This window comes from Aptenodytes forsteri, unplaced genomic scaffold, assembly GCF_000699145.1.
Source record: "Aptenodytes forsteri isolate BGI_AS27 unplaced genomic scaffold, ASM69914v1 Scaffold224, whole genome shotgun sequence".
NCBI classification, from domain to species: Eukaryota; Metazoa; Chordata; class Aves; order Sphenisciformes; family Spheniscidae; genus Aptenodytes; species Aptenodytes forsteri.
This window is the reverse complement of record NW_008794879.1, coordinates 834,540-847,389: the sequence shown is the minus strand read 5'-3', so window position 1 is coordinate 847,389 and position 12,850 is coordinate 834,540. Positions and strand designations below refer to the sequence as shown.

The window sequence follows — 12,850 nt, the reverse complement described above, 5'->3', positions numbered from 1 at the left end:
AGGTGTGCCATGATCCCCCTCCAGCAGATGCCACCATTCTGTTCAGACCAGCTGATGTGGAGAGTATTTTTGGCAATAGCATCTCCTGCCCTCCAGCTGTGCAAAGCCTGATGACATGAGTTACCGTAACTCATTAGGGAGGGCTAATTGTCAAGGACATTGATGCTTTTTTGATTTCTGCCCATTTGTCATATCTTGACTTTTCTTGCTCCCAGTGCGTGCTTGAGAATGGTGCGGAGGGACTTGGGCTGCTGCTGCTGTCATCAAAGGAGCTGAGACCACCTCTGTCCCTCACAATGCCAAGGTGAAAGTCCCCTCTCTGGGTGGGCTTCAGGTGGTTCTTGTGTGACTTCTCTCTCAGGTGCTATGCACAGTGATAGGATGCAGGTCTAGATCCAAATGGGGAAATGTCATGTGGCAGGGAACAGCCCTCTGTAGTCCTCTGTGCCAAAGAGAAACGGCCCATGCAGTGCCATGCAAACCCACTGACCAGGCTGTGGGGTCCATGGCAGCCTGCTGGATGCTCTATCCCCAGACAGTCATGGTTGGGATGGGGTGTAAGAGTCTTGGGCAGTGAGCTTGGACGCTTTGTTTGTTCTTTGAGGTGAAACATGAACCACCTCATTATGAAAGGTCTTTTGTGCTTCCCCAGCTGAGCAGGCAAGCCCTTCAGCTGCTGCCATCCTGAGATTTCTTCACGTGTCCAGTATCAAGTCTCCCACCTCCACACCAGAAAGATGTACTCTTAGCAAAGACTAGAGAGCTGCCAAAGCTGCCTCACCAGGACAGCTTTGTGTCATGCCAGCAGAGAATTTAGAAATACGAGGGGAGGGAGTGCTGAGTTGCCTCTATTCCTGTGTAAACATGTGCAGTAATCCTCCATAACTGCAGGTAGTCATTGCAGTTTTAAACTGTGCTCTTGAGACAGATTTATTTAGCTGTTTGCACTTTACTGTGTGCTAGTTTCTTATGGCCAGTGGGTGGGCATGAAGAAGGAAGATGCCTGTGTGGCTCGACCTGGCTGCTACGGTCCAGGCCAGGTCTGTTTGGAGGAAAGACTGAATCTGTTTCACCTGAAGCACACTGCAAGGGAGCAGGGAAGAGGTGTGTGTGGAGCAGAGTGTAGCATGCAGAGCAAGCGACAGCAGGAGTGCAGGCTGTGGGAGTACAGCAAAGTGAGGAAGGTTTGCTTTGTTCTCACGTCTCACCCAGCAGGCTGGTGTTTTCTCCCCAGAAGTCAGTACCCTCTGCTGGTTTGTGTTTGGATGAAAATCAAATGGTAAAGATTGCAAAACCTCGTTAATACGCTTACTCTACATTGAGGCAGAGCTACCCGACCAGCTCAGGAGACCATCACAGGTCATTCCTGCTCTGTGGACAGGGAGTGTCTGGTCAATGTTTCAGAGGCTGCAGAGTCTAGAAAGGGCCGTATTGCTTTAATGGTAAATTGTCTAAGCAGATGCTGCTATGGTAGTCAAATAATTTACAAAATAAGCCATTCCCATGGAAGTGCTTTTGGCTGGACTGATTGTACATACGAGATTTTCCTGGCATGACCTAGCAGTCCTGGCTGTAGAAACCCCACATTTTCAGCATGGATTTGGCTTGTCTCTCAGTGAATCTCGTCTGGTCATTAACATCCATTAGGGCTTCTCTTTGTGGGAAGTGAAGCCAAACAAATGGAAAATGATGGCTTCGGAGTGCAATAAACCCCAGCCTGCATGCAAACTTTTGTTCAGATATAAAGTGGTTTCAATTTGTTTTTGTTAAATTTACTACCAAACTGAGCAGAGGTCCTTTGCAAGATGGCCACTGGTTAGTTTGATGTAACTTTCCTGAGTGTCTACCTGCAGGTATTCTTTTAATCAGGTGCAGTGTGTACCAACAAAGTGAATTCTTGCCCTTTTTAAAAACATGAGATGGAAGTGAATGTTGCTATTCATGAACACGCTTCCAGAACTAATGCTAAGTTACGTGCTTTCATATTCGGTTAAATACGCAGTGGTTTGGATCCAGACGGGCAGCTCTAGCTGTAGTGGGGACAGCATGATTTAAAGTTTGGTGGGACCTGCACCTTTCTGTAGGAGACAGGTTGTTGTGCTGGGGGAGGGCAAACTGCAGCTGTTCGTTCCCCCATCTGCCCTGTCCTGTAATTCCAAGATTTGGTTCACATTATCTCAGTGAATTAAGAGTATGCTTACTCATGTGTGAGTTTCATGGTGTTGGTGAATACCTCCAGTTCCAGAGTGCTTTTGGCAGTGTTCGAGACAAATATTCAGGAGGGGTTAATTACACAGAGCCCTGATCAGGCTGCAGAGAGTCACCAGAGCTTGGAAAATAACCCTCCCAAGAATAACTTTTGAAATGTGTTTCAAGATCTCAGCAGTATCTCTCAGCTTACTTCCTTAAGAAATAAAAAAAATAAACCAGTAGGTAGTAGGAAGGCTTGTTACAGTTGTCTAGTCTTGGTGTCCAAACCAGTGGTAGCTTGAGTAACCGCTGTGTTCAGGAGAGATGGCAGTGTTTTACTTGCCACACGCTGATGGAGAGCCGTTGTTTGTGCAGGCGAGTAACCAGCTCCATGCCCCACCAGTGTGCCCACTGGCATCCCATGCTTAGCTTGGGGAGTTTCTGCCCCAAGTCCTTCCCTGGCTCTGTGCCTTTCCAGGGCTTGGTGGCTGCCTGCTGCAGTGGCTGGAGCAGCGAGGGGAGAGGTACAGAGGTGCTGCATCATCTGTTTGGCTCCAGAGGACCCTGTCAAGCATTGCTCCAAACTGCTCTCTTGTGCCTTTTAAGTGGCGGTCATCCTCATGGGGTGTGCATTGCCACAGGCAGCAGGCAGCTGGAGCAGCAGCTCTTTCTGGGTCAGGCCCTGAGGCCACCACCCTGGGAGAGCCATGCTGTGTTGGAGGTGGGGAAGCAGCAACACCTGGAGGAGACCTCTGCTGATCTTCTCCCTTTCCGGTCAAGGGAGAGGCTCCCTGGGGGTAGGAGCTGTGGCAGCCACGCTGGTTGAGGTGTGGGAATGGGAGTGTTTGCGTTCCCAGGTGAGCGCTGAGGAGGAGGAGGAGGGAACGTGGGCAGCAACAGCCACCATGCCTGCAGAGGCAGTCAGCCGGGGAGAGTGCTGGGCTGCTGCAGGGCCGCTGCCCTCAGACTTCACCTGCAGGGAGGGTGGCTGCTTGCGTCCCCTGGCAGCTGCCATCCTTCCCTGGCCTGCTCCGAAGAGCCGTTCCTGCCTGAAATAAATAGTGTGTGTGGGAGAAGGAGACACAAAGCAGGGAATGACAGCATTAATGTTCCTTGTGGATGAGGAAGAAAGGGCAAACAAGGAGAAGCCATGCTTAATTTAGGTAGGTGGCTGAGGAGCTGTGGGGATAGGAGTCCGTCAGGCCCTAGGGCTCTATGGTGGTCAGGCAAACTGTCGTCTAGGGGAGCAAGATTGCCCCTATTTCAGTCTGCCCCTTTGTATCTTCTATATTATTCTTGTCATGGGCAAAACCTCCTGGAATTACGTGTGGTGAGCCAGTTCCCTGTGAGCAGGCCAGTAGGACCTGAGGCATGAGTATCTGCAGACCTGGAGGAGGCGTGGGTTGGCGACACATGGACTGGCGCGCTTGGAGTGGGAGCAGCTTCAGAGAGCCCCTGGCGGGCAGCTGTATGTCTGTGACCTTCTCAAGGGGCAAGATAAGAACTCACCAGGAACTCTGTCTTTTCCTCCCTCTCCCCCTCCCTCAGGTGGTCTTTGCTTTGAATCAGACTCTCTTGCAGCAGGAGAGCCTCCGAGCAGGCAGTTTCCAGATCCCCTATACGACAGAAGACCTTATCAAGCATTACAACTGTGGGGACCTCAGCTCCATCATCTTCAACCATGACACTTCTCAAGTGAGTCTTGCCACTGCAGCCCTTGTACTATGCACATGTCCCCGTAGCGCTAACCCCCGTCTCACTCACGCTCGTCTCTCCTCAGGCAGGCCCTTTGCAGGCAAGGGCCAAGGGCACATCGCTGGCTCCCTGGCGCATCCGCTTTCCATTACAACTGTGGGGACCTCAGCTCCATCATCTTCAACCATGACACTTCTCAAGTGAGTCTTGCCACTGCAGCCCTTGTACTATGCACATGTCCCCGTAGCGCTAACCCCCGTCTCACTCACGCTCGTCTCTCCTCAGGCAGGCCCTTTGCAGGCAAGGGCCAAGGGCACATCGCTGGCTCCCTGGCGCATCCGCTTTCCTGCGCCTCCTTGTCCCAGGAATGCACCACTTCCTTGGAGTGGGAGCAGCTTCAGAGAGCCCCTGGCGGGCAGCTGTATGTCTGTGACCTTCTCAAGGGGCAAGATAAGAACTCACCAGGAACTCTGTCTTTTCCTCCCTCTCCCCCTCCCTCAGGTGGTCTTTGCTTTGAATCAGACTCTCTTGCAGCAGGAGAGCCTCCGAGCAGGCAGTTTCCAGATCCCCTATACGACAGAAGACCTTATCAAGCATTACAACTGTGGGGACCTCAGCTCCATCATCTTCAACCATGACACTTCTCAAGTGAGTCTTGCCACTGCAGCCCTTGTACTATGCACATGTCCCCGTAGCGCTAACCCCCGTCTCACTCACGCTCGTCTCTCCTCAGGCAGGCCCTTTGCAGGCAAGGGCCAAGGGCACATCGCTGGCTCCCTGGCGCATCCGCTTTCCTGCGCCTCCTTGTCCCAGGAATCTGCACCACTTCACCCCTGTCTTGCTGCATGCAAGCAGCAAAAGCGCACCTGCCTTTCCCTTTTGGGCAAGTGCCGTGTTTGCTTTAGTGTTAAAGCTCTATGAGTTAATCCTTTATTTTCTTAAGGATCCTGTGGAATTATGCTAGCTTAGGTATGAGCGAACTTAGCGCCAACAGAGAGCAGCAGCAGGCTCTTTTGTGCAAATAACGACAGAGAAATGCACTCATGACTGGGAGGCTTGTGTAAGGCTGGGCAAGTTGCAAGCTTTTTAACATCCCCTTTCAGTATGATTGTGTACTGTGGGCAAGGCCCAAAGAAGAGAAATGGAGTGAAACAAAGAAAAGATAGATTTAGACTGAATGTTAAGGAAAAGAAAACCTTCTGAGGCCTCACACACTTGGTTTATGGAGACGGTTTCCTAAGCAGCACAGTGGAATGCAATGCTCTGATCTTTAAACCACGAGAAAATGCCCAGCAGGGACCAATTTGGCCTGTTTGGGCTGTTAGATTAGCTAACCTCAGACTGAGACATCAGGTCTCTCTATTCTTGTCCATGAGGTACTGCCTGGCAATTCGTGCACATCAATGAAAACGTAGGCTCTATCTTTGCAGCGCTGAACAAGAGGGTGTTGGTACCTGGGCTTTCCCTGCTGAATAACCATTTTCCTATGGCCTTTTGATATATACGGTGCAGTGCGGCAGAGCTGGAAATACTGTCATACTAACCCTTGCTTCTCCGGCACTGAGCTTTCCGCGCGTGTTGTTAGCTTCCTGTCCTGCACACTCTTCAGCCTGCAGGTGCAGGCAACCTGGTAGTTAACACTGCTTAGCTCTTACACAGTGCACTTCATTCATAGATTTCAAAGGGCTTCTCAAAGGAGAAGTACAGATGCTGCATCACTATTCTGCTGAGGTGTTACAGACTGCAGACAAATGACGTTGCCTTGAGGTCCTTGGAGAGAACAGCTCTTGCCGAGACATGCATGTCTCTGTGGGAGCAAGTGCCCTTTACTTACACGAGGGGCTCCACTGCAGGGCAGTCTTCCTCACAGCAGAGCTGAATAGTAATAGCCTGCAACACTATCAGATTATGTTTTTGAGCAAAACTTCTCTGTAAATTGTATTTGACCCCATGCTTGCCCAGTAGGTGATCCACTGTGGGCTAAGAACCCTTTGGAAAGAGTTGGTAATAGTTTCTGAGTGGGTCCAGAGCTGCAGCCTTGCAAGGGAAAGCACCTGGCTTAGCGGCTCTGCTCCCCAGAAACCACTGCTTGCAGGCCCTTTCCTTAGCAGTTCCCATAGCTGCAATGCCCAAAGCTACTTGTCAAGAAGCCAGGATGGCTGCAACTCCAGGCCCATGTTTGTCTCCACTAGCAAGAGGTCAGGGTAGTGTGCAGCCACAGCTGTCCTGGGGGCGCCAGGGGAGGAGGCTAGTATTTTAAAAGATACTTTGAGGACAGGGGAACTGGAGGTGGTAATACTTTCTTTCCTGACAAAATCTGGCCCTCTTTCTTTTGGAAAGTTTGGGGATGTTTTTGTTAACTAGTTCAAATTGCACAGTTGTCCTTTGATGGCCTGAGGGGTCTGATAACCAGTCAAACTCTCTTAGAAGAGTGTAATTATCATTATAGTTATGTCATTCCTATAGCAATTTAAGGAAGAGGTATGTAGCTAAAGATAGCCAGGGGCAAATACTTACTTTCTTCAGCTGCAATGAGGATTTGGGATCTATGGTGTGACAAACTGAGAGTATTAGTTGACTTTGCATCAAAAAAAATTCAGCTGGCTGGCTTATAAAATGATATGTTGAGAGAAATGAAGCACTGTGTATTATTAGAAGTTCGCTGAGTAATTTTTTAGCTTTCTTTGGGTTTTGTCCTACTGGATGTGCTTTGAGGGACAAGGTGATTGCCACATGCAGTGATGTAGCAAAATGCCTGTGCATGATGGCTGCCTGTGAAATAAATGCCCCTTTCTTGAAGACATTTTTTTTTCCTACCTTAGGTCCCAAATTTCATTAATGCTACACTTCCGGCCCATGAACGCGTTACTGCCCAAGAGATAGACAGCTACTTCCGTCAGGAGCTCATCTACAAGCGAAATGAGCGAATGGGGAGGAGGGTGAAGGACCTGCTGGAAGAGTACCCAGACAAGAGTTTCTTCTTTGCATTTGGAGCTGGTATGTGATTGAGGTGCCCTTCAACCTGAACACATTCTTCCCACATCTGTTAGAAACTTTTTACAAATGCTTGCCTCGTTTTAAAGAAGGGTCAGTAATTTTACCATGGTGGTAAAAAAAATACAGAACACAGCTTTGTCCTGATAGTTGTATCCTAGTAAGAAAACTTTTTCAGTGTAGGAGAGTGTTTTTCTTCAGTTTGCAAAGAGCTCACGGTGTATGCATTGATTGCAATATTTATTAGTTACAGACTTATTAGTTAATGCATAGCCAAAAATACTGAACCAACTACAGTGCATACACAAAAGGAACAGATCTCAGATGTACGTGTTTATGCACTGGCCAACCAAGGCAGAAAAGTAGGAGAAATAGGGAGCTGAGATGAAAGGCAGCAATCAGAGGTTGCACCAGTGCTTGAATAAACCTTTCAAGAACACATCCAAAAGAATAACATGCCAAATCATGTCAATCTAAGGGGCTCAATAAATGCAAGGGGAGAGGCAAGGCACGCTTTCACCTTTCTCTTCCTGCTGCAGCTCCTTACCTTTTTCACTGTGCTTCCACAAATACAAGGAAATTTTTTCTGCCACTGTTTTGGAGCAGAGGATTGGGACTAGATGGGGAAAACCTACTCCATTTTCTGCCTCTTAGTAGCCAGAAGGAATCTATAGGCACATCCAGCTCAGTGAGGTTAACACCCACACTTCAGACTAGGGCTGGGTGGAGGGTGTAAACAGGATTGGTTTGCCATGACTCCTGTAATTTGTTCTAGCTCCAGGGAAGGGAAGAAGTGAGGACTGGTGTTTGAAAAGACAAGTGCTAATTCCCAGAGAAGTATCGCATCCCCTCCACCATGAACCATATGGGCCTTGGGAAAGGGGGAGAACTGAAACTGGTGTCAGGATCTGTGTGATGTTTTCCGGTATCAGTGGCTATTGCTTTAGTGAGGATGGAAGATTTAGACAAGGCAAGGGAAGTATTTACTTAAACACTCTGAAAGCATTGGTATTCAAAGTCTGTGAGAATCTCCTCACTTGCAGCAGGGAGTTGTGGTTACAAACTTAACATAACAAGGTTCCTGTGTGTGAGGGCAGGGAGGTAATGAAAGGTGGCTGATAATGTCTGTTCAGGCACGCGTGAAGATTGTAACGTGCTATCTTCCTGCAGAATCATTGTTCTGTGCACTGATACTTCACTGACTTCACTGTCCCTGTCACGAAGGACAGTGAAGCAGGTGCAGGTTATGCAGATTTTGGTCATGTCTGTCTGTAAGCTAAGACCAGAGCTTTGCTGTACTCCACTGCTGATGTTGTTCTCATCACACTTGTCCCTGCTGGACTGATGTTCCTGACCAGCGCATATGTCAGCCCTGAGTGCCAGTTGCATCCATTGCAGGTAGGTAGTCTTCTGTCAGGAGCTAATCACAGATGTTGGGGCTCCAGTAACTGGGTCACAACTGAGCGACGAGCAGCCCATGCAAATGGACAGATGTGGATGCAAGTGTCACTCTGAGTCTGCCCTGTCCCAGGAGCAGGATCCTTTGAGAGAAGAGAGCAAGAGCCTCTTACCCTCCTTGCACACACACGCTGCATTCCAGCAGCTGCATTGGACAAATCACATGTCTTTAAGATGCTTTTGTGACATTTGTCTTCCCTCCCATCAATTTCCTTCTCTTCCCACTCTTCTGCCCCAGACTGTTTTCATTGTCATTACTGTGCAGAGCTCTGCCCCAGAGCCCAGAAGCACTGCAGGAGCAGTACAGATCCCTGTCCTTCCCAATCTCTCTTGTCCTCAACCTTCATGACAGTCATAAAACCCTTCCCAGGCTTTCTGGATTCTTGCTTTCCTCCTTCCTCTTATTTTCCTTTTCCCAGTTGCCCCCTTCTTTGTCCCCTGATTGCCTCTTCCAGTAGAGCAGAGTAAGGATTCAACCAACACTGCTATACTGCAGCGCTGCCTGGGGCCTTGGGCCTATATGAACACCCTTGATGTGTGACTTATGTGCACATGGCTTGATCTCCAAGCACCAGGCATGCTCTTCTCATGCTTTTTCATCATACTTTTGAATCCAGACAGGTTCTCTGTCTTCTCTGGGGACTCTAGATCAACTTTGAAATTGTCTCTAATTACACTCTGGCTTTGATACCTGTCCGGTCTCTGTTCTCATCTGCTCTTCCAAATAGGTCTGCTCAGAGGACAGTGCTAGCCTCCCACTTTTAGCAGCACAATTCCTCATTATCCCCTTGTTTGACTGCATGGGGGTTTCTTTTTTTTTTTTATTTGTTTCATATTAATTGTCTAAATGAGATAAGTAATATCACAGGATATAATGCAGAAAACAGATCCATTTCTGCACAGTTCTGAGGTTTTTTGAGTGCACATTACAAATACGAGTGCAGGCTTTTAGCTTTTATTGTTTTCCGGCAAGCTAATTTAGCCTTTTGCTTATCCAGATTGCTGTATGTGATAGATAATTATGTGCAAGATTTATTTTTATGCCAGCAAGCAGTGAAGGTGAACAAATGTTTTGTGTTCAGTTTTGAGCATTGCTTGAGTATTGTACTGTTGTTAATTACCGAAAAAGGGTTCCAGGAAAGTACCCGCACAAAGCAGGTTAGAATGAGCTGCAGCAGAAGGTAGAAGACGAGGAGAGAAAGAAAGGCTATAGGAATGGGACTAAATCATCACTGCATTGTGGTTTTCCTTCTTCTGGCCACCAGTGAAAAAAGTATGTCCCAGCAGTGGCTGATAAACTGCAGGACGAGGCTGTGTTAGAATGGTAGTAGGATATGGAAGGGTTTCCAGGTTAGAAGAGGGAGAAGACTTTTAGTTGTTTCTTTCCAGATTTTTTCACGCTGTGCTTTTTATTTTTAAAAGGGCTAGGCTTCTTGTAAGGAAAGTTCATTTTTTTCCATTAACCAAACACCATTAAAAAAACACTTTTATTATCAATTATATCCAAACAAGGTCATGGTCTGTGGGTGACTGCAGTATTACAAATACTCCCTCTTGTTATTTAAACTACTCTTTGTATTTTTATTTTAAATGGGGGAAAATCAGAAAAGATTGATGATTTATTTTATACTCCAAGTGGATTGATGTGGTTTAGAGATGTGTAATACATTGTGCAAAAAAAGCTCATATCTCTTTCCAGGTCTTAATACAGCTGTATGTCTATAGATGTTGATTTCCTACATGGAATGATGTGGTAATTTGGACTGTAATTTGATCATTAGACCTAGCGTATTTTATGCTTTTACTACATTTTAAGAGATCAGACAAACTCCCCCTATATTCTGTTGAAAATGTTTCACAGTCAGAGCTCGTTTCTGGAACTGTTTTTGTTTGGAAGTAATTTAAGCTTGCAAAAAGTGGACAGGAAAAAAATAACAGATTTTGCTGAAACTATCCAAAAAGCTTTGCTTCTGGCCACAGTGCAAACATGGAAAGTTTCAAGCCAAAATAAGTCTGTTTGAGGGAATTGGAGGAAAGTATGGGAAGAGAGAGATGGTAATGCCAGCAGCATTCCACTAGGTTCAGTAAGGATTTTATCTTAATTGTGGACAGGCCTTTTTGTATGGCGACACTAAAGTTACAAGCCAGACCTACTTCCTGTTGCCAGTGGAAGAACTTGTGAAGCAAAGCCAGCTATAATCTTTCACAAGCAGCCTTCCTTCTATATGCATTTTAATTTCTCTGAACTGTAATTGGAGCATTCAGGATCTGAATGCTAAGCCAAAGTAAGTGATGGCCCATGGAATTCCATAAACAGCCAGCTAGATAACACTATAGGTTTCTGCTTTGTCTAAGAGGTGCACATTGACGTAGAGAGGGCTGCATTGTCCTACTGTGCTGTGGAAGGTTTTACCACTTGTACAGGTCTTCCAAGGGTGCTGCCTACTGGCTAAACCTTCACAGAATCACGGGATAGTTGAAGCTGATGGGCATTTCTGGAGATCATCTGGTCCACCCCCCTGCTCAGAGCAGGATCATGTAGAGCAGTTTGCCTAGGACTGAATCTGGTCAGGTTCTGAGTATCTGCAAGGATGGAGACTCCAGAACCTCTCTGGGCAACCTATTCTAGTTTTTAACCACTCTCACAGTAAAGAAGTTTTTTGTTACGTTTAAGTGGGATTTCCTGTATATCAATTTGTGTTCATTGCCTCTTGTGAGGCAGATGTGCCCCTTTCATGGGGTACCACTGAGAAAAGTTCTGCTCCATCTATTTTGCAACCTCCTATCAGGTATTTATACATTGATTATACCTCCCTGAGCCTTCTCTTCTCCCGGCTGAACAGTCCCAGCTCTCTTAGCCTCTTCTCGTATAACAGATGCTCTAATTGTTCATCATCTTTGTGGCCCTTTGCTGGACTCTCTCTAGTATGTCCACATCTCTTTTGAACTGAAGAACCCAGAGCTAGACACTGGACCCAGATGTATGTCACCAGGACTGAGGAGCAGGGAAGGATCACCTCCCTCAATCTGCTGGCAACACTCCTCCTAACCCAGCCCAGGAGGCCATTGGCCTTCTTTGCCACAAGGGCATGTTGCTGGCTTAAGGTCAACTTGATGTCCACCAGGATGCTACATCCTTTTCTGCCAAGCTGCTCTTCAGCCAGTTGGTGCCCAGCCTATCCTGGTGCCTGGAGCTATTCCTGCCCAGGTGCAGGACTTGGTTTGCTGAACTTCATGAGCCAAGATTCCCTCATCATAAATCCATACTGACCAGTCCCAATCATCTGCTTATCCCTAACACATTTGGAAATGGCTTGTGGGATAATTTGCTCCATCACCTTCCCCAGGAATAGAGGTGTGGCTGACCAGTTTGTAGTTCCCCAGATCCTTCTTCTTGCCCTTCTTGAAGATAGGAGTGATACTTACTTTATTCCGGTCCTCAGGGACCTTCCCCAATTGCCACACCTTTTAAAGATAATCGAGAGTGGCCTCGCAGTGATGTTGGCAAACTCCCACAGTTCCTGTGGATGTATCCGATCGGAACTTGTACGTGTCCAGTCTGTTTGAATGTTCCTTAACCTGATCCTTCTCCACCCAGGGTGAACCTTCTTTGCCCTGGACTTTCCCTGTATTCATAGGAACCTGAGATTCCTGAAGGTTGGTTTTACCAGTAAAGAAGGTGGCAATGGCACTGAGTACCTTGGCCTTTCCCATATTCTTTGTCACCATGTCTCCTGCCCCCTTCAGCACTAGGCTGACATTTATCTAGTCTACATTTTACTGATGAGGTATCAGTAGAAGCATTCCTTGTTTCCCTTGATGTTTCTCACCAGATTCAACTCTAGATGGCCTTTCCTTCTGCATGGTCACTTTTATTCCAGAATGAGCATGGCTTGTTTGCTTTAGCTTACTTATGGTTTCTGTTGAAGGGGGGAAAGAATAAGAGAGAGGAAAAACAAAAGCGTGGTTTGGGTTTTTTTATGCAGGAGGAAGTATACTTAGTGGCATGAGATCCTGACTTTATTATGACAGGCAAGGCCTCAGGTGAAGCCAGAGTTTCTAGGAGCCAAGTTTAAATTCCCTTCCCTGCCTCTTTGAACAGCTGAGAAACTCCAGAAGTGCCAGCTCATGAGTAAGAAGTATAGAGGGATCTAAGATGCCTTATATTCCTGTGGATGAAATGACTGACTTCACTGAGAGATGCTGGCTGATGTGACAACTTCAGAAGTCGGTTGTCTTAATCTTGTAAACACTGGCAAATTCCTTTTTCTCTCAGAGCTCTTTTTTCTTTGCTGCTCCTGAAAAAAGCATCATTCTGAGGCTTTAAAGTATAGTGGATGTTAGCAAGCCACCATTAACACTAAGAAAAGAAGGATGATGGTGAAAACTTCTTCAGCTACCATTTCTTCTAATTACTAAAGGAAATAATGAATGCGTTTATTTAACATTACTCAGACTGTATGGATTCAAACCTCCAGGGACTGGCTGGGGGTTTTTCTGTCTTTTTCCCCCC

At 46.9% G+C, this 12,850-nt stretch overlaps 1 protein-coding gene across 1 annotated transcript in view; it reads left to right on the top strand.

Moving 5' to 3' along the window:
• LOC103895143 (metalloprotease TIKI1) overlaps nucleotides 1-12,850 on the top strand; it is a 162,745-nt gene that overhangs the window by 130,988 nt on the left and 18,907 nt on the right. The window contains exons 3-4 of the mRNA XM_009274662.2: nucleotides 3,739-3,885; nucleotides 6,708-6,882. Coding sequence (XP_009272937.1) covers nucleotides 3,739-3,885; nucleotides 6,708-6,882 — 322 coding nt within the window. The remainder of the gene's footprint in view (nucleotides 1-3,738; nucleotides 3,886-6,707; nucleotides 6,883-12,850) is intronic.